This window comes from Muscardinus avellanarius, assembly GCF_963383645.1.
Source record: "Muscardinus avellanarius genome assembly, chromosome: 14".
In the NCBI taxonomy this organism is placed as follows: domain Eukaryota; kingdom Metazoa; phylum Chordata; class Mammalia; order Rodentia; family Gliridae; genus Muscardinus; species Muscardinus avellanarius.
The window spans coordinates 12,557,847-12,578,202 of NC_137800.1; the positions used below are offsets into that span (position 1 = coordinate 12,557,847).

The following is a 20,356-nucleotide window of genomic DNA, read 5'->3' on the forward strand; positions in this document are numbered from 1 at the left end:
GTTTTTGTTTTGTTTGGCTAATTTTGCCCCCACCCCCTAAAAAATGGTACTAACCCAGAGGCAGGAAGGAGCTCAGAGGAGCACGGGATTGCTACACACAGACCCCACCCCTTCCTCCTCCGCCATGTCAGCTCTTTCCTTTGCTTCTATCTTGAAAGCCCAGGAGTGCAGAAGGAGCGAGGGAGACGTTTCTGACTGCACCAAGAGGCACTGCGTGCAAGCCCAGAGCTTTGAGCGCCCTCTGCCGTGCACCATCAGACCTGCACCGCCCCTGCCCTGGGGCCGGCGCAGACGGGATGTGAGCTTTGCCTCGCGGGCGCCCTCTTGAGGCTGCACCCCAGGATGCAGAAGCCTTGAGCTGGGCTCTGAAGGCTTTACCCTGACTTCTCCAGTGAGGATTTGAGTAGGCTCCATGCGGAAATGCCACAAAACATTTGCAACCCTCAAGTCTGTTGGTGGAGAGACAGGGCCCACTGAAGCAGGACCCTCGCTGCTCCTTGGGAGGGGGCTGCCGCCCTGGCCAGAGCAGAAACCAAGATGCACAGGCAAGCCCTCCTGCTGGAAGGCCTTCCCTTTGGGTCTTCAATCCCAGAGAGAAAGTACCAGGGCTCTGAGCTCTTCCCCCTCCCGACCTCCCAGAAGGGTGTCCTGCCCTGCTTCCCACGGCCCCAGAGGCCGCCCCGGCTCTGTTCTCCTCTGTGGCTGAGCCGTGGTGGCTGGTGGACAGCTCTGCTCTTAGGGTCCTGGTTAGGTGGGTCCCCTTGTCCCTGTCAGGTGAAGGGAGTGATGCAGAATAGCAGAGGGACAAGGGCAGGGGGCACAACAGCAGCAGGGTCAGAAGGGGTGGCAGCATCTCAGACCACGGCCGAGGAGGAAGACGGGGAGGACGAGCTGGCTGCGGAGGAGGATGGGGAGGAGGGGCTGTTCCAGAACAGCCAGCGCCGCTTGGGCTGCCGCTTAAGGTGCAGGTAGTCCTCCTTCTCCCGCTCCTTCCGCGCCCTCTGGTAGTGATCCTCCTCCTTCAGGTACCAGACCGGCGGCCACCGGTGCTTCTCAAAGTACTCTTGGTTCTCTGCAGCAGAGACAGGGGGCTCGGTTAGGGAGAGGCAAGAAAAGCAGGGGGTGGAATCGCCCTCCTCCCAGCCAACTGCCTGAGTCCTGACCCCTCACGCGCATGCGTGCCATGCGTGGTCCAGCTAGGGGGCTGCGGTGAGCGGCTGGCCCTCGACTTCGGATGGGCGTACGTGGGAGCAGATGGAACCGCACGCCCTCCACCTAACCTACCGGGCATCCTCCAGTAGCAGCACCGCGATGGGGCTCATGGAGCTGCGGTTGCTGCCGCCGCCCAGCTTTACTACAGAGGACCAGAATGCACGGCTCTGGCCCAGGCCAAGATCAAATTCCAAAAAGTAGTGTCTACTGCATGCATATTGCTTTGGTGCTATAGCCACTCAAAAATGTGTTAAGTTAGGGAGCCTGTGAATTAGGAAGAGAAGAAGCTGGGAGCAAGAGCAGGAGACCTGGGGGAAGCAAGCCACCAGCAGGCTGGGGCTGGAAAGGCCAGGGGGCCGGAGCAGAGGTTCCCAGGGAATCTGAGGCAGAGCCGCAGGACAGGAGCGATTGGACGGGAGGGAGGGCTGGACTCATTCTCAAGGGCCTGAGGAGCTTTGGGAGGCGTGGCGCCAAGGCGATGGTGCAATTGCATCTAGGTTTTAGAAAGAAAATGCAAGACTGAGACAAGAAGAGTGCAGGTTGGAAAAGCCTCAGCAACTCAGTGAGACCGCCAGCAACCTATTTGAGACTCTATTTCAAAATAAATAGCTAAGGCTGGGGATGTAGCTCAGAGGTCCCCCCCCCCCCCCCGTGTGTGTGTGTGTGTGTGTGTGTGTGTGTGTGTGTGTGTGAGAATGCCATACACACACAAAAACAACAAAACAAAAGAGAAAAAGGAAATGCTAGAGCCAGGTGCAATGACACACCTATAATCCCAGTCCTTGGAAGGCTGAGACAGAAAATCAGCAGTTGGACACCAGCCTCAGCAACTTAGTGAGTCTCTCAGCAACTGAGCAAGATCCTGTTTCAGAAGAACAAAACAAAGCCAGGCATGGCGGCGCACGCTTGTAATCCCAGTACTTGGGAGGCTGAAATAGGAGGATTGTGGTTCGCGGACAGCCTCAGCTACTTAGTGAGGCCTTCTGCAATTTAGTGAAACCCTATTTCAAAATAAAAAAATTTAAAAAATAGAGTTGAGGGTGTAGCTCAGAGGTAAAATGCCCCTGGGTTCAATCCCCAGTACCCGCCCCCCCCCAAAAAAAAAAGAACAAACCAAGCTGGACATGGTGGTGCAGATCTGTAATCCCAGTATTAGGGTATTAGGGAGGCTAAGATAGGAGGATCACAGGTTTGAGAACAGCCTCAGGAAGTACTGAGACTTTCATCAATCTGGTGAGACCCTGTTTCAAAATAAAACTAAAATAGGGCTAGGGGTGTAGCTCAGAAGTAGGATGTCCCTGAGTTCAATTCCCAGTACCACAAAACAAGAAGAAAACGGTAAGGCATGGTGGCACATGCCTGTAACCCCAGTACCTTGGAGGCTGAGGCAGGAGGATTGCAGGTTCAAATGCAGCCTTGGCAATTTAGCAAGGCCTTTTGCAACTTAGTGAGACTGTGTTTCCAAATAAAAAATAGAATAGAGCTGGGAGTGTAGTTCAGAGGTAGAATGCCTCTGTATTTAATCCCTAGCACCTCTCTCCCCTCAAGAAAGAAAAAAGAAAGTGCTAGAGTGTTTTTAATAAATATGGAAGAGATAGAGATAGAGGAGACAGACAGACAGACAGACAACGCAGGTGCAGCAAAGCCCTGTGCGGGAGGAGGGTCAGCGCGGTGTGGAGTGCGCCCTGTAGGGCCCAGTGGCAGCCCTGGGAGAGGCCAGTGACACCTCTCCCTGGAGCATATGCCATCTGCGTTGGGCTCTAGAACCCGAGAAATTAATTAAGAAGAGAGAGAAGTGCAGGCAACCTCAGAGGACATCCAGACCTGGGTGGTCCAAACTGTGGGTTGAGCACATTCCTAGACTGGGAAATCAGTTTAGCAGTTCATGAGCAGAATTGAAAATAATTTTATAAGCCATGAACCGCTAAACTGATTTCACAGGATCGCAGGTTCACGGCCACCCTCAGATATTGAGTCAGATATTGAGCGAGGCCCTCTGCAACTTAGTGAGACCTTGTTTCAAAATAAAGAATAACAAATAGGTGGTGGCGCACGCTTGTAATCCCAGCATTTAGGAGGCTGAGACAGGAGGATTGCGGTTCATGGACAGCCTCAACTACTACTTAGGCCCTTTGCAACTCAGTGAGACCCTGTTTCAAAATAAAGAATAAAAAATAGGTCTGGGGGTGAAGCTCAGAGATAGAATGCCCCTGGGTTCCATCCACAGTACCAATAAATAAATAAATAAATAAATAAATAAATAAATAAAAAGGGCTGAGGGTGAAGCTCAGAGGTAGAATGCCCCTGTGTTCCATCCCCAGTACCATAAAAATAAATAATTTTGTAGACTTTCTCTATGGGTACTGGGTCATGATATCAAACATATTTCTTATGAAGCCACCAAGCCCAGCCCAATGACCTTTTTGTGCCTCTGAGAAAGAGATGCCCAGTGAAGTAGAGAGGGCTACCTGTGGTTTACAGCTCCCAGCCTCCAGGACGGTGCTTCTCCTGGGGTCCCCTCTGTCTGGCTGGAGGCCCCTTTGCAGGCTGCTCCCACCCCTGAAGCCCGAGGACCATCAGTACCTACGGCCCCTGGGGTTGTGGGACTGTGTCCTGAGGCTGAAGGCTTTTGAACAGGAGGGCATGGCATAGCACGAGCTGCTAGGGCTGGCCCGGATGCTCACCTGGGGACATGGCCTTCATGTCTCGGGGGAACTTGCGGCACACGTTGTTGTAGTTCGTGCAGATGTGGTGGAGACACCAGTCGGCCAGCTGGTATGCACAGTGGAACTGGGGAGGGAACAGACATGTGCTGGGGCTGAGCCGCCTCCACCCTCCTTCAGAGCCTGGCGGCTACGAAGGGCAAATGTCCTGCAGTTACACGATCCCGCCTCCAGGGGTCAGCCCACAGCCGTGAGGGGGCTGTGCTTGCTCTGGGATGCTGGGGCGAATGTCCTGCAGTTACACGATCCCGCCTCCAGGGGTCAGCCCACAGCCGTGAGGGGGCTGTGCTTGCTCTGGGATGCTGGGCACCACTTCCAACCCTTCTAAACTCATCTCCATCCTGCCCCCCACTCCATCCTGGTGTCCCCACTATAGACAGCCACAGCCCTACGGTGGCTTCCTACTGTGTCTGCCCTCCTCAGACCTTGCCCCACATGATTGACTTCCTTCTCATCAGCGGCCAGCGTGTGTACTGTACGCACCACTAGGCTCAGGGAGGGCTGTCTGGGAGTCTTGCCTCTGCTATGCCCTGACTGCACAAGCTAAGCTTTGGTGTCTGAAATTCCAGCACCGTGAGGGCCGGTAGGGGGATTGTGATTGTCTGTTTGGAAATAAGGAAGCAGGCAGTGGATTTCAGAGGGAGAGTCCTCAACACCCCTTAGGTGACCCCAGGCAGGCTACAACGGTGTCTCTGCCTGAGCCTAGGGATTCCCTCGCTGCCCTGTGGTTGCCTAAGAACCCAGTCCCTTCATCCCCCAGCCATCTTTTCTGGGGATGTCTGGGAATCTGGCTACTTCCGGCACAGGGAGGATGGCACAGAAGCCCCTATTCAGGGAGGGGAGTCAGCTAGCAGGCTCCTTTCCTAACTGCACTGCCCAGTCCCACACCTCACTGTTGTACATTCCTTCCCCTGCCAAGATACCTGAGCCAGTTCCAGGAACACGAGGACGTCCCCATCGATGTCCACCATCATCTGAGTGGCTTCCATTAGCCCGGTCACGGTGTACTGCTCTGTGACACACACAAGCAGCAGTCAGCTGCTAAGAGCCACGGGACAGACCCACACTACACACACCACAGCAAGGGCTCCTTGCCAGGCAAAGGGCGATCGGGACCAGGGCAAGTCCCAACAGGCCAGGAGGGCCACAGGGACTTAGGTCTGCGCCCACAGGAGGGAAATGGATGAGGGAGAGTTCTTCTCAGTGGGTAGGGACGGGATGCAAGGAGGGATGCCAAAATCACTAAGAGGGTTTTCCAAACTACATACGTCCCTGAATCCAAAACAGAATTGGCTACGATACTTTAGCCACTCTTGTTTGTTGAGACAGGAGGATCACAGGTCTGAGGACAGCAACTTAAGGAGGGCCTCTGCAACTTAATGAGACCTTGTTTCAATATAAAAAATAAAATAGGTGGTGCATGCCTGTATTCCCGGTACTTGGGAGGCTGAGACAGGAGGACCGCAGGTTCAAGGACAGTCTGAGCAAGTAGGGAGACTCTTATTAACCTAGTGAGATGGTGTTCCAAATAAGAAATAACATCAGGCTGGGGGTGTAGCTCAAAGGTAGAAAGCTTTCTGTGTTCAATCTCCAGTACCATACACACACAAAAAAAGTTAAGAATTCTGAGTTACAACTCTGGGTTAAACCTTTTTTTTTTTTTGGTGGTACTGGGGTTCCTGGAAGCCCTTCTACCTCCGGGCTACACTCCCAGACCTATTTTATATTTTTATTTGGAAACAGGGTCTCCTAAGACAGCGCGCATGGCTGCCTTCAAATCTGCGCGATCCTCCTGTCTCTGCCTCCCAAGCGCAGGGATTACAAGCGTGCGCCACCACGCCCGGCTCGGGTTAAACCTATTTAAAACAAACTGTGTACTAAATTTGCACAGTGTGTGTGTGTGTTTTATATTGGGGACTGAACTCAGAGCCATTCTACCTCTGAGCTATACCCCCAGACTGGTTCTTACTTGGAAACAGGGTCTTGCTAAATTGCACAGAGCTTCACTAAATTGCTGAGACTGTCCTGGAACCTGCAATCCACCTATTTCGGCATCCCAAATACCGGGGTTACAGGTGTGCGCCACCATGCCAGACTCTAAACTTGAATTTTATATTAAAAGATTTATACTGAAGAAATAAATATCCTTGGTCTTAAATTTTAATGAAAGCCAGGTGTGGTGGTACATGCCTGTAATCCTAGTACTTGGGAGACTAAGAGAAGATTGCAAGTTGGAAGCCAGCCGCAACAATTTAGTGAGGTCCTCAGGAACTTAGCAAGACCTTGTTTCAAAATAAAAAATTAAAAAGGACTAGGGGTGTAGCTCTGAGGTAGAATGCTTTTAGGTTCAACCCTTAGTTCCACCCAAAAATTATTTTAAATTTTAAAGAGAAGTATCACTATACATTTATGTGGTTTTTTTTTTTTTTTTTTTTGTACTGGGAATGGAACCCGGGGGCATTCTACCTCTGAGCTACACTCCCAGCCCCTTTTTTATTCTTTATTTTGAAACAGAGTCTCACTAAGTTGTGGAGGGCCTCACTAAGTAGCTGAGGCTGTCTGTGAACCCGGATCCTCCCGTCTCAGCCTCCCAAATGTTGGGATTACAAGTGTGTGCCACCACGCCCGGCCAGTACTTTAAAAAGATAGAGCTGGGCGTGGTGGCCCATGCTTATAATCCCAGTAATTGGGAAGATGAGACAGGAGGATCACACAGGTTCGAAGACAGCCTCAGCTACTTAGTGAGGCTCTCAGCAACTTAGTGAGACCTGTTTCCAAAACAAAAATATAAAATAGGTCTGGAAGTGTAGCCCAGAGGTAGAAGGTCCCTGGGTTTTATCCTCAGTACCACAAAAAACAAAAAACAGATAAATAAAATCCCAGTACTTGGGAGGCTGCGATCAGGAGGATCGCAGGCCAGCCTCAGCTACTTAGTGAGACCCTCTGCAACTTAGAGAGACCCTCTTTCAAAATAAAGAATTAAAAATAATAGGACTGGGAGGTGTAGCTCGGAGGTAGAATACCCTTGAGTTCAATCCCCAGTACTGCAAAAAAAAAAAAAAAAGATAAATTCATGCTTATAATCCCAGTACTTGGGAGGCTGAGACAGAAGAATAGGAGGTTGTAGGACAGCTTCAGCAAGTAGCAAGACTCTCAGTGACCCAGGGAGATCCTATTTCAAAACAAAAAAACAAGTCGGGCGTGGTGGCGCACACTTGTAATCCCAGCATTCGGGAGGCTGAGACTCGAGGATCGGGGTTCGCGGACAGCCTCAGCTACTTAGTGAGGCCCTTTGCAACTTAGCGAGACCCTGTTTCAAAATAAAGAATAAAAAATAGGGCTGGGGGTGGGGTAGAATGCTCCTGGGTTCCATCCCCAGTACCGCAAAAAAGAAGAAGAAGAAGAAAGGCTTGGGTTATAGCTTAGAGGTAGAATGCCCCTGGGTTCAATGGTTTAATCCCCAGTAACACACACACACACACACACACGATAAATACAAACTGGATGTGGAGGTGTACATCCCAGTGACTTTGTAGGCTGAAGAAGGAAAATTGCAAATTCAAGGCCAGGCTAGACAATTTAGTGATACTATGACCCCTGATCCCCCCCCAAAAAAGTTAAAAGGGCTGAGGATGTAGCTCAGTGGTAGAAATCTTTCTTAGCAAGTAGAAAGCCCTGGATTTGATTGATCCCTAGTCCAAAAATAAATAAATAAATAAATAAATGAGAAAGAGAAAAAAAAGATAAATAATTTCTCAGTTCCATCCATGGAAAAGACTCAAATCTAGCTGGGTGTGTTGGCGCACGCCTGTAATCCCAGCATTTGGGAGGCTGAGACAGGAAGATGGCAGGTTCACAGCCATTCTCAGCTACTACTTAGCGAGGCCCTCCGCAACTTAGATTCTGTTTCAAAATAAAAACTAAAAAAATTGGGCTAGGGGTGTAGCTCAGAGGCACCCCTGGGTTCAATTCCCAGTACTGTAAAAAAAAAAAAAAGAAAGGAAGAAAGAAAGAAAGAAAGAAAGAGAAGAAAAGACCTAAGTAACCCAGTAGCAATGAGTATTACGAGTATTCTAGTGCACAGAAATGCCATTTCCATTCCTCACCGTAAGAAACCCTGACTTCTTGGAGAAATGACTGATTCAGTTTTGAGCATGAAATCTGTGAGGAACCTAGAACATTTTTTCACTCCATGCTGCAGGAAAGCCCAGACACTCTGAAGCCAACTCAGAGAGACTCCTACAGCCTAAAAGCACAGCATCTGAACTTCCGTAACGATAAGAGCAATTAACCCAAACCAACCAAGTATATTCAACTTTAAAAATTAATAATACTACTTTTTAAAACACACATAAATTGATTGGTTACCCTGAAGGATAATAACAAATCATCTTGAAAGCTGGGAAATGGGCTGGACATGGTAGTACATGCCTATAATCCTAGTATTTGGGAGGCTGAGACAGGAGGACTGCAGGTTCAAGGCCAGAGCACAGATACTTAGCAAGACCCCTTTCCAAAATATAAAAAATAAAGAGGTAGCTGGGCGTGGTGGCGCATGCTTGTAATCCCAGCATTTGGGAGGCTGAGAAAGGAGGATGGCAGTTCGCGGACAGCCTCAGCTACTTAGTGAGGCCCTCTGCAACTTAGTGAGACCCTGTTTCAAAATAAAGAATAAAAATAGGGCTGGGGGTGTATCTTAGAGGTAAAATGCCCTGGGTCCCATCCCCAGTACCGCAAAAAATAAAATAAAGTAAGTAAAAAATAAAGAGGTTTAGCTCAGAGGTACAAGGCCTCTGGCTTTTCAAACGCCAGCGCTACAAAAAGAAAAGAAAACAAAGAAAGGGAAGGAGGGAGGGAAGTGTGAGTCCTTCTGGGTAGGAGGGACAGACCTGTGATGGGCAGGACAGGTGGAGACTTCCGGGGAGGCTAGGGAGTTTGCAGCCACTAGCATGCATCATAATTAGAAAGGCACCCCACTTTATAATTCATTAGGCTGAACATGCTTCATGCAGTTTACTATTTGTGTTATATTTAACAATGAACAAATTTTAAGTCTGAAACAGTAATTTCATAGGAAGTACCTCTCCTAATCTTAAAGTTATCACCAGTTGCAACAAACTCAGTATCTCCCCTGATCCTAAACAAGGCCGCTATATACATTTTTATATAGTGGGTGTGGACCATTTAAAGCTATTTGATGCTATTTTTTTCTCCCTGGTACTGGGGATGGAACCCAGGAGTGTTCTACCTCCAAGCTACATCTGCAGTCCTTTTTATTTTGAAACAGTGTCTCACTAAGTTTCTGAGGCTGGCTTCAAACCTCTGGCTCAGCTTCCCAAGTACTGGGATTACAGGTGTGTGCCACCACATTCAATATTTCGTGTGTGTGTGTGTGTGTGTGTGTGTGTGTGTGTGTGTGTGTGTTATTGGTAACTGAACCCAGGGTTATTCTACCTCTGAGCTATATCCCTAGCCCTATTTTATTTTTTATTTGGAGACACGGTCTCACTAAGTGGTGGAGGGCCTCCTTAAGTAGCGGAGGCTGGCAGCCAACCTGTGATTCCGCTGTTTGATCCTCCCAAGCACTAGGATTCCAAGCGTGCACCACACAATGTTATTTTCTTTCTTTCTTTCTTTTTTTTTTTTTTTTTTTTGGTGGTACTGAGCATGGAACCCAGGGGCTTTCTATCTCCGGGCTATACTCCCAGACCTATTTTATATTTTATTTGGAGACAGGGTCTCACTAAGTTGCTGAGAGCCTCACTAAGTAGCTGAGGCTGGCTTCGAACCTGTGCGATCCTCCTGTCTCAGCCTCCCAAGCGCCGGGATTACAAGTGTGCACCACCTCGCCCGGCTTCACAATGTTATTTTCTATAAGGCTTTCCGTGCAGTGTGTGGTTTAACATTCTTACTAGCTACCATGGGAAAATTACCTACGTGGGCTTAACCAAGCATCCTTCTCTGACTTGCTTCCTATTGCTGTATAGAAATACCTTTATGTATTTTATGTTTCCTTAGGGTCATTTCTTTAGAGATAGGCTTTGAAAAGTGGAATTACCCCACTTAAGAACTTGGAATTTTATGTGCTCTGGAAAGACCATACCATTTTTCATGGGCAGCAATGAACAAAATGTTGTTATAGCTGTGATCTTAAGTTTATCTTCTCAGTCTCTGCGGGAACCTTTGGTCCCAGCTGGGGCCCCTAGAATCTCACTGCAACTTGGCTCTTCATATTCTGTTTCTGGTTAATAATTTCTATCTTTATCCTGTGATCAAAATCCTCCTTATCATTCCTTTATTGACATAAGATTGCTGTTTTCTTCCATGCCTGTGCCCCAGTCTTTGTGTGTGTGTGTGTATGTGTGTGTTACTGGAGATTGAACTCAGGGGCATTCTACGTCTGAGCCACACCTCTGTCCCTGTTGTATTTTATTTTGTGTGATACTAGAGATTGAACCCAGGGGCATTTTACCTTTGAGCTATACTCCCAGCCCTGATTTTATTTTTTATGTTGAAACGGTCGCATTAAGTTGCTGAGGCTGGCCTCGAGCCTTAACCCTTCTGTCTCAGCCTCCCAAATACTGGTATCACAAGCGTGCATCAACCACACCTGACTTTATTTATTTATTTTTGAAACAGGGGCTCAATATATTGCTGAGGACCTTACTAAAATGCTGAGCCTTGTCTCCAACCTGTGGTCCTCTTGTCTCAACCTCCCAAGTACTAGAATTATGAACAAGCCTGGCTGTGGCCCATTCTTGATCATCCGCTTAAGGCCCTAGCAGCTGGGCCTTGCCTGAACACTAGTGTAGTACCCGTTCTCTAGCCCTTTGACAAACCCAGATATGTTAACCTTGACCTCAATACCAGCACAGTCACAAATGCCAACAACACAAGTCAAGTCCAGCATCAAACAAACGGTACCCCAGACCCTTGGCTTCAGTGTTTTCTCTGGATCTCTAGATGCTCAGTTCTCTCCCAGCCCTGTAGAGTGCTGGGACTGTCCATTCGAAACACTGAGCTCTGGCTCTCACAGTCTTTTTAAGGAATTAGGTTGGCAAATCAATGTCTGTTTTCTGTTTCTGGGAGAGGAAGATGAGGTGATGTCAGTCAAAGGCAAAAGAAGAGGAAAAGGAAAAGAGGAAGGAGAAAGTTGAGGAGGAGGAGGAGGAAGAAGAGAAGGAGGAAGAAGAGGAGAAGGAACATGAGGAGGAAGAGGAAGAGGAGGAAGAGCAGAAGAATGAGGAGGAAAAGGAGGAAGAGGAGAAGAAAGAAGAAGAGGAGGAAGAAGAGGAAAAGGAGGAGGAAGAGGAGGAGGCAGACAAGGAGAAGAAGCTAGGGTAGAAATGTAAAACTGCTCTATTCTCTGTTGACATCCTGGCCTGCCTGAATGAAGCCAATCCAAGAACACCACATAGCAACACCTGCTGGAGACTAAACGACTTTTGGAGAGAGCCTCCCGGTGACCCTCTCAACCATCTCCCTCACGAACGCTTCTCCTCTGTGCATCAGCAGGTTTTATTCGAGGTAAGCATCTTCCCTGGGCGTGCTACAGCCTGTCCCAGGAGGAAAGAGAGGACAGAAGCCTTAGAATCTCTCCCCAGGGCCCCGCTGGCCCCACCCCAAGGAGTCCCCGAGCGCCCCGGAGTTACCTGTGAGCGCAACCAGGTGCGGCAGGCAGAGGCGGTTGGCCAGGATGATGAGCTTCATGTCGTCCAGGTCGGGGCTGGAGGTGAACATGCCGGTGTACAGGTACTCCAGCACGGCCCTCATGCAACTTTTGCTTGTGTAAGGAAACACCACCTGGGTGGGAAGGCATGGGGCAGGAGTAGGGAGAGTGCCCGGGCCTGAGCGCTGACAAGGCCCGGCCCATGGGCCGGTCTCTCATGCACAGGCAGCCTTCTCTGTGCCGCTGTACCCGCTCGGGGGACCTCCAAAGGCCCTGCAGCGACAACTGGCATGGAGCCCCAGTTCGTTAACTGCACCAGTGAATAGCGTTAACATCTGTTTTTTTTTTTTTTTTTTTTTTTTTTTTTTGCAGGTCTGGGGATGGAACCCAGAGGCATTTAACCTCCAAGCTACACCTTCTGCCCAATTTTTTATTCTTTATTTTGAAACAGGGTCTCACTGAGTTGCAGAGGGCCTCACTAAGTATCTGAGGCTGTCTGCGAACCACGATCCTCCGTCTCAGCCTCCCAAATGCTGGGATTACAAGCATGTGCCATCACGCCCGGCTAACATTTTTTATATTATTTATTTATTTATTTATTTATTTATTTATTTATTTATTTTTGCAGTACTGAGGATGGAACCCGTGGCATTCTACCTCCAAGCTACACTCCCAGCTCTATTTTCTATTCTTTATTTTGAAATAGAGTCTCATTGAGTTGCAAAGGGACTATGTAGCTGAGGCTGTCCTTGAACTGGGATCCTCCTATCTCAGCCTCCCAAGTGCTGGGATTACAAGTGTGTACCACCAGGCCCGATTTTTTTTTTTTTAATGGTACTGGAAATAGAAACCAGGGGCTTTCTATCTCTGAGTTATACCCCAAGCCATATTTTCTATTCTTTATTTTGAAACAGGGCCTCATTAAGTAGCTGAGGCTGTGCTCAAAGCCCGACCCTCCTGTCTCAGCCTCTCAAATGCTGGGATTGCAAGCACACACCACCAAGCCTGGCTTGCGTCAACATCTTTTAAAGGAAACTGAATTCTCGATGGCGTCCTTTCGAAGCCACTCTGGCTTGGAGGATGCTTGTCACCGACACCCTGGTCCCCTGAACCTGCAGGGAGCTGTCAAAGCGGGACAGAGCTGAGCAAAGGGAACGCCAGCTGGCCTTTCTCTGGCTGCTCAAAGCTGCCGCTTTGGGCCTCTGGGATCTCTTCAGAGCAGAGCTGCAACAAAAATTGCTTTCTCATCAGATATGAGTCTCTCTGGGCACACTGGGACTCGGCCAGAGCTTTAAAGCTGGTGTCTACAGTACTGAGAAGTGTCCAGGGCTGTGGGCCCCTGGGGCTTCAGAGAATCCTAGTCCTGAATCCTACTCCCGCTTCATAGACCAACTTGCATCTCGACCTTTCCATTTAGCGCTTGCTTCCCAGAAATCTCAGGACACTCATACTTGATTCATAGGATGCGAGGCTACATTCTCTTCATTCAGTTTTTCATTCACGGATTTGGTGAATACTTAGTAAGGAAGACACAGGCACTGAATATGGGTGGGGGGCACTGCAACTCAAAGCCATTGCAGACCAGCTGGGGAACTGCAGGGGACACTCAGAACTTTAGCACCTGTGCAAAGTCGATCCCTGCTGACTACGTGACAAAGTGCAGGTAACTGAGGTTCTTGGATTCAGAGGTGATGTGCATACCTAGGGCAGTGGCCTGGGCTGCTATGCTTGGCTGGGAGGAGGGAAAGAGAGAGCAGATTCAGGGCGTCTCTATGAACACATGGGTAGGCTGCTTCTACTTCCAGAAGCAAGCTTCCGCCTAGGCTGGGGGAGTGGCAGCACTGGGGAGCAAGCAGGTGAGCAGGGGCACTGATTAGGGGAAGGTGGTTGCACTCAGCATGCACTCTGTTGTGTTTATGTAGGACTGGGGATGGAGCCCAGGGGCATTCTACCTCTGAGCTACACCCACAGCCCTATTTTATTTCTTATTTTGAAATAGGATCTCACTAAGTTGCGGAGGGCCTCGCTGAGCTGCTGAGGCTGGCCTCAAACCTGCAGTCCTGCTGTCTCAGCCTCCCATGTGCCACCATGCCCAGCATGCCCTTTTATATTCTGTATTTCGATGCTTTGACATCTAGAGCCTTTGCAGGTCCTAGCAGCATTATTCCTCCCAGGACTAGTTTTCCCAGATAGTAAGGAAGTGGTCTGCAAAGCGGCCTTTCATATGCAAACCACTGATCCAGAGCCCACATCCCCAAACACCTCCTCTGGGCCACTGTTCCTAGGCTCTGGTCACCCTACAGCCTGGTACTAGATGGCTAGAGACACTCCATGCCTCTGAGCCTCTGCAATTGTTCCCGCTGGTGTTGCTGGGTGTGGCCCCTCTGCTATACAAGCCATCCCTCCTTGGGATCTGTGAGTAACAAACTAACATTTAAAACCAGTACTTGGAGCCAGGTGTGGTGGCGCACGCTTGTAATTCCTGCACTTGGGAGGCTGAGACAGGAGGATCACGCAGGTTGGAAGTCAGCCTCAGCTGACTTAGGTCTGGGAGTAAAGCCCAGAGGTATAAGGCCCCTGGGTTCCATCCCCAGTACCACCAAAACAAAAACAAACAAACAAAAGAAAACCAGTACTTGGGAGGATGAGACAGGAGAATCAGAGGTTTGAGGACAGCTTTGGCAAGTAGTAAGACTCTGATCAATCTAGAGAGACCCTTTTTCAAAATAAAAATAAGAAATAGGGCTTGGAGCTGGGTGTGGTGGTGCCCGCTTGTAATCCCAGCATTCGGGAGGCTGAGACAGGAGGATCGTGGTTTGTGGATAGCCTCAGCTACTTAGTGAGGTCCTCTGCAACTCAGTGAGACCCTGTTTCAAAAAAAAAAATAGGTCTGGGAGGTGTAGTTCAGAGGTAGAAAGCCCCTGGGTTCCATCCCCAGTACCGGAAAAAAAGATAGGGCTGAGAGTGTAGCTCGGTGGCAGAATGCCCCTGGGTTCAATCTCCAGTACCAAAAACAAAAACAAAATCTGCTGTTGAAGGCATTGATGGATTCAGCTTGGAACCTGTGGTTGTTTCCTGTGTCCCAAGGGAGGCGACAGGGTACAACACAACCTCTCCTTCCTCCACCTCCACCGTTGTGCAAGTCATGCGGCCTCTCAGGGCCTCCCTAGCATTTGGGAACGCAGAACTATATGTAAGAGTCGTGGGTGATTAAATGAGGTACTAGACACCAGTGCCTTTGAAACTACCCGGCTACGATGTTACTGTCACTGCCTCTCCTGGAACACGGTAAAATCCCCGTCTACAGCAACCCTCTCACTCACTTCTGGGCCCAGCACTCTGCGCCGAGCGCATTGTCAGTGCTGAAGAAAGCCCCACTAACCAGCCTCAGATGCAAAGCACAGATATGTCTCCCCTTCCCCATGCTTAGCCTCACCTCCCTGGTGGAGCTTTCCACAAACGGCCCCCCAAACATGGCAGCCATCCAGTCACAGCTGGAAATCAACAGGGGCTTGTGGGCGCTGATGGTGCCATCATCCAGGATGAAGGTGACATCTGTCCGGGAGAAGAGGCATCACGTGAGCAAACTGTGGGGACGTGGGATCATCCATCCCAAGGGAATCACTGAGCCCCGACTCCCCGGTATCCTCCTGAAGCCACTCGATTCAGAGCACGGAAGAGCCAGGCTCTCAGCTTTAGGGACAAGGCGGCCCTATCTCCAGGATGTCAGGAGCTGAAAATCCACTTGGAATGCTAATGAGATCCCCCCCACCCAGACCCTTTGGACAGAACCCCTGCCTTCTGCGCAGGCGCCTTACCTGAGAAGGTGCCTTTGGCCAAGCACTCCTTAACCCGGTTGGTCCTGCGGACGTGGAAGGCCTTGGTGATCTCCTGGTTCATGAAGGCCTCATTGTTCAGAATGTTGGCCACCATCATGCGCAGATCAAAGACCTCCAGCAGCTCGGCGATGTGGGCGATGTGCATGAGATCCCGCTCATTCTCGCCCAGCTCGCCCGTGTACAGATACTTGAGAACGGCCCGGAAGGGCCCCGGCTGGATGGAGTTGTCCATCTTCACCACCACCATCAGTCGGGATTTGTAAGTCAGAGGATCTTCGGCCATCTCTTCCTGGATGCTCACAAAAGCTCGGCTCCAGGAAGACAGCACGCGACCCCGGCCTGGCAGGTACCCGGTTCCATTGCCCCGTAAGATCCCGTCGCTGGTTGAAGCCCGCAGGCCGGCGGGACCCGAGCCCCCGACCTCGTCCACGCTCTCACACACATCGAAGCTGGCTGCCCGCAGCAGGAAGTCCCGCCCGTGGTGGTGGTGGTGATGGTGGTGTTGTTGGTCAGGGTGGGCCCGGTGGTCCTCTTGGCGGGGGCCCCCTGGACCCGAGGGGCCCCCTAGCTCCCCCTCACTCAGGTCCATGAGGAACAGGTCGTAGAACTTGGAAGAGGAGGTGGAGAGGTAGATCTTGTGGGCAAAGATGCGCACCCGCTCCTGCAGCACCAGGATGACGTCAGCGCAGAGCGGGTCCTCCAGGAGGTGGGCGGGGCACTCCTCGCTGCTGGAGGGGGGGGCGGGCACCACGATGATGGGGGGCGGGGGCTTGGGGGGCAGGAAGGGCGCCTGCAGCAGAGGCCGCTGCACGTTGCGGAGGTGGGACTTCCAGAACTGCAGGTGCCGGCGGGAGATGAGCGCAGCCCGGATGGCGTTGTCGAAGACGTCCTTGATGCCGAACTGGGCCACCACGCTGGTCTCGTAGTAGGGGATGCCCAGCTCCTTGGCCACCTCCCGGCCCTTCTCCGGGGGAAGGATCTCATTGGGCTTGATGGGCCTGCCAAGTCCAAGAAGGCAAACTAAACGCGGGTCCGCGGTGGAGGGATTCTGCGCATCCTTCCCCGAGCCGGAGGGATTCTGCTCGGGGTCCCTGTCACTGGCCCCTCTCCTGTCCTGCTCCTCTTCAACTATCCGGCCAAATTCCCGTCAGGCCTTTCAAGTCCACCTCTAGTCCCTCTGTCTCCCAGGAAGCCTTCCCTATCTATGCCAGACCCCAGTGACCCTCCCAAGTGCTGGGATTACAGGTGTGCACCCCACCATACCTGGCTCCAGATGCAACTTTTTTTTGGGGGGGGGATATTTCTCATTCTCAGTTGGTTTCATCCATAGATGAATCCATGGCTACAGCGGGTCAACTATATTATCTCTGACAAAATCATTAGAACTTTTCATACAAATGCTACCTTCTTTCTGTCTTCCCTGAGAGTACTCAGCATGGTACTGTTCACATAGTAGGTGTGCAAGAGCTACATGGATGGATGGCTAGATAACTGAGTAGATGATCACACTTGTTGGCTCTGACCTGAGCTTGCTCCAAATGGAAGGAGTGTGTAAGGCTCAGGGGGACTCCCTGAGCAGGGATCTGTGGTGATACGCCCTCCCCTGCCCCTTCCTTCCCCTCGGGCACCGGCACCCTTACCTGGCCAAGGGCCTCCTGGCCCTGTTGACAGCCTCCAGGTCGGCATAGCGCAGGTCCAGCTGGCAGCCCACCAGGATGACAGGTGCTCGGGGGCAGAAGTGCTTGATTTCTGGGTACCACATGGTCTTGACATGGTGCAGGGAGTTGGGGTTGGCAATGGAGAAGCACAGAACCACCACGTCTGATCTAGGGGTGGGAGAGAAAGGTTATGGGCAGAGAAAGCTGGCAGGAGGTTACCTGCCCCTGGAGTGGGGGGATGTGTGCCCAACCCCACCGCTACACTATAGCCCCACACCTGCCTTAGGAACCTGCTCCCACGACTTTCCGCACCATGTATAATAATAGTACCTCTAATATATGTAGCATTTTAGAGCTCGAAGACTCCTTTGGCCTCACAGCTATCATGTGAGTTAGCAATTACCATTTTTTATCATCTCACAGTGAGAAAAATCATCAGGCTGCTGGTAGGTGGCCGAGCTGGGACTCAAACCAGGCTTCTGGACCCCAAGCCCCGGCTGCCCCCACCGTTCAGAAGCATCTGCCAGGATGTTTTCTCCGTCCTTCCTCCCAGTTTCAACTGTGCAGAGTTGCTCAGCTCCTTGGGAAAGCAGGAAAGCCCCCCCCCCCAACTGGCTGTCTGCAGGCACCCCGGGACCTCCTTACCTCCCGTAAGCAAAGCGGCGGTCTTTGTGGTGGTCTCCAAAGGTGTCCCAGAGGCGCAGGGAGACGCTGACATCGTCTACCACGTCTCGGGAGCGTTCCAGCACCTGGGTAAGGGGGAAGCAAGGGTAAAGTTCTCCGGGCAGGTGCCAGCTCAACCCTGAGGGTCCCTGGCAGCATCAAGGAGTTGGGGGGGGCAGCGCAGGTACATCCTTTTATGTGCTGGCACATTGTGCTCATCAAATGGAATTTCTAGGGACCAGATAATCAGAGCAACCACCACCCATGCAGAAGCAGAAGTCAGCGGCTCAGGGGATAGATGCATGGGCGTAGAAAGGGTCTCTTCAGGGGCCGGCTCCGGTTCTCAGCTTTCCCTGTGATTAGCTGAGCCCCCGATCTTCTGGTAGTCGTCTTTCCCTTTCTCAGCTCACACCTCTTCCAAGCCTCAGCTGCAGGGTTCCCTATAACTTAGGACTGAGGTTGCCCAAAATGTGATACTCAGTCAACACCGGGGCCCCAGGAGCCAGCTTGGCCACCAAAAATGCAAATGGTCAAAGACACCTTCCTGGGGTTGGGCTGTCTTCAGACCTGTCTGCAGGGCTCTTTCCACTTTGGCCACCCCGCCCCACCCTAGGGGGATCCCAGGAGCTCAGAAGACACCAAGCTACAGCGTAGATGAAGCCCGAGGCACAAGGTGGACCCCCCAGCCAAGTGGCCTTGCAGCCTTACCTCCTGGCACACACGATACTGGTCGATGGCCCACACCGTGGGCACGTGGGTGGCGAGCAGCTGGTACTGGGTGAGGGTGGCATTGCAGGCCCGGGCACAAATGAGCCTGGTCTTGCCCACGGCGTTGTCCCCCACCACCACGCACTTGATGGTCTCTACGTTTGGCCTTTCATAATCCATGTCAGAATCCATTAATTGGGACCTGAGGGGCAGGAAGGGAATGGTCAGGGCAGCTTGGCATGCCAGTCCCCGGATGCCCAGGGCACACACGGGCAGCCCTCCTCCGCTGGGACCATCCCTGTATCCAGCATCGGAGCTGACTGGACGAGGCAGGTGGGCAACTCTCTGGGTGGCAGCTCTGCAGGGGCCTGAGGAGACCACAGCCCATCCAGGCCAAGAGGGGCCGAGCCAATGGATGGACCACTTGTCTCCCTCTGGGTCCCCAGCCTCCTCCAGCTGGGCTTCCAGATGGAGTAAGCCTGAGAAAGGCCCCAAGGCGGAGCCCGCCCAGGCCCTGTCCTGTCCCCGCTCTCTGAGAGAGAGGAGCTTCTGCCTGGCTGCTCCCTCCTCCCCTCCACCGTGGCAGCAGCAGAACAAACAGCTGAGAGCAGCAGAGTCAGGTCCAGGTCCCCACCCCTTCCCAGCATGCCCCGGGGCAGGGCCACTTAAAAATTTAATGGACTTGTCAGGGCTCGGCAGCAGCTCTCCGGCCTCCTCCCTTTCCCCAGCCCTCTCCAGGAGTGGATTTCCAAGCCCCAGGCTGCTCCTGGCTATCCCTCCAACGCCAGCCCCCTTCATGGAGCGTGAGAGTTTTTCCGGTCAGCCTTTTTGAGCTGGGGAGGCCTCTGGATGCACCTGCCCAGCCCACAGGCCTCCCCTCCTCGACTTGGGTCAGTCACATCGCCCACGAGTCTCGCTCAGCTGAGGACCCAACTGTGAGAAGAGGGTGGGGGTAGCCACAGCTTGTGACTCTGCACTCTGCGGCCCACGGGTGCCTGGGCCCTTCCCTACCTGGGCTGTCCCCAGCACCCCACGTCCAGCCCCAGAGAGAGTAGGCCCCATCCTTCTCTGTACTTCCCATTCCTAGAGAGGAGGCTATTGCCAAGCTGGAAGACCCCGGCTGCTGGCAGTCCGGGGCAAAGCTCACTATATGGTCTATGCAGGAAATAAGGTTGTTGGAGGAAACAGAGGGTCAATGCTTCCGATTGGATCTCAGGGCAAATGCTTGCCACAGTTCCTTCAGTGTTGGGCAGAGAGAGAGAGGAAATAACTTGTCTGCCCACCCCCAACCCCAAGGGAAGGCTAAGCGGGGAAGCAGAAGGCGCTTCTGCAGTCCAAATGTCATGTCAGTGTTTAAAAAGCTGTTACCAGGAGGCTCGAGGGGGTTCTGGCTGGCAGCTCCTGGTTGGCATCCAGTCTCCTGGAGGGGTGGTCAGGAGCGGGAAGGAGGCAGACACAGGATGGGCGCTATTAGGAAGCCTGGTTTCTCCAGGGTCATCAGCCTGCCCCCACTCACATCCCCTGCGTGCAGGAAAAGTCTCCAAGGGCTAGAGCCCCACCTAGGAGGGAGTAATCCCGCCTGGAAGGCTATGGAAGGCTGAGCGCAGAGGAGTCCTGGAGGCTGCCCAGGCTCCTAGCTGCTGAGCCAGAGAGCCAGGCCAGCAGCAGCAGCAGCAGCAGCAGAGCTGTGCTCCCGCCGGGCTGTAACTGGATGCCAGCATGCTAGAACGCAGAACTGAAATATCCAAGTAACGATGGCAACTGGGATGTGTGCGAGTAGATGCAGCTCAGCCACCTAAGCAAAAAGTGCAGCAAGGACTTTTCAATGAGATGGCCTCCTCCCCCTTCTTGGAATTTTACAGGATCTGGTCCCTTAAGCAACAA

At 51.8% G+C, this 20,356-nt stretch overlaps 1 protein-coding gene across 1 annotated transcript; it reads right to left on the reverse strand.

The window, feature by feature from the left end:
* Positions 1-854: 854 nt before the first annotated feature.
* Positions 855-18,670, reverse strand: RHOBTB2 (Rho related BTB domain containing 2; the record flags this gene model as incomplete). Its single annotated transcript, XM_080710487.1, has 9 exons — positions 18,473-18,670; positions 17,747-17,850; positions 17,084-17,269; positions 15,423-16,441; positions 15,041-15,159; positions 11,588-11,738; positions 4,859-4,947; positions 3,897-4,002; positions 855-1,072 (listed from the first exon to the last, which is right to left on the reverse strand). Exons 1-9 carry the CDS (start codon positions 18,662-18,664, stop codon positions 855-857), a joined length of 2,184 nt encoding a protein of 727 aa, XP_080566613.1. The 5' UTR covers positions 18,665-18,670.
* Between the last annotated feature and the right edge of the window lie 1,686 nt (positions 18,671-20,356).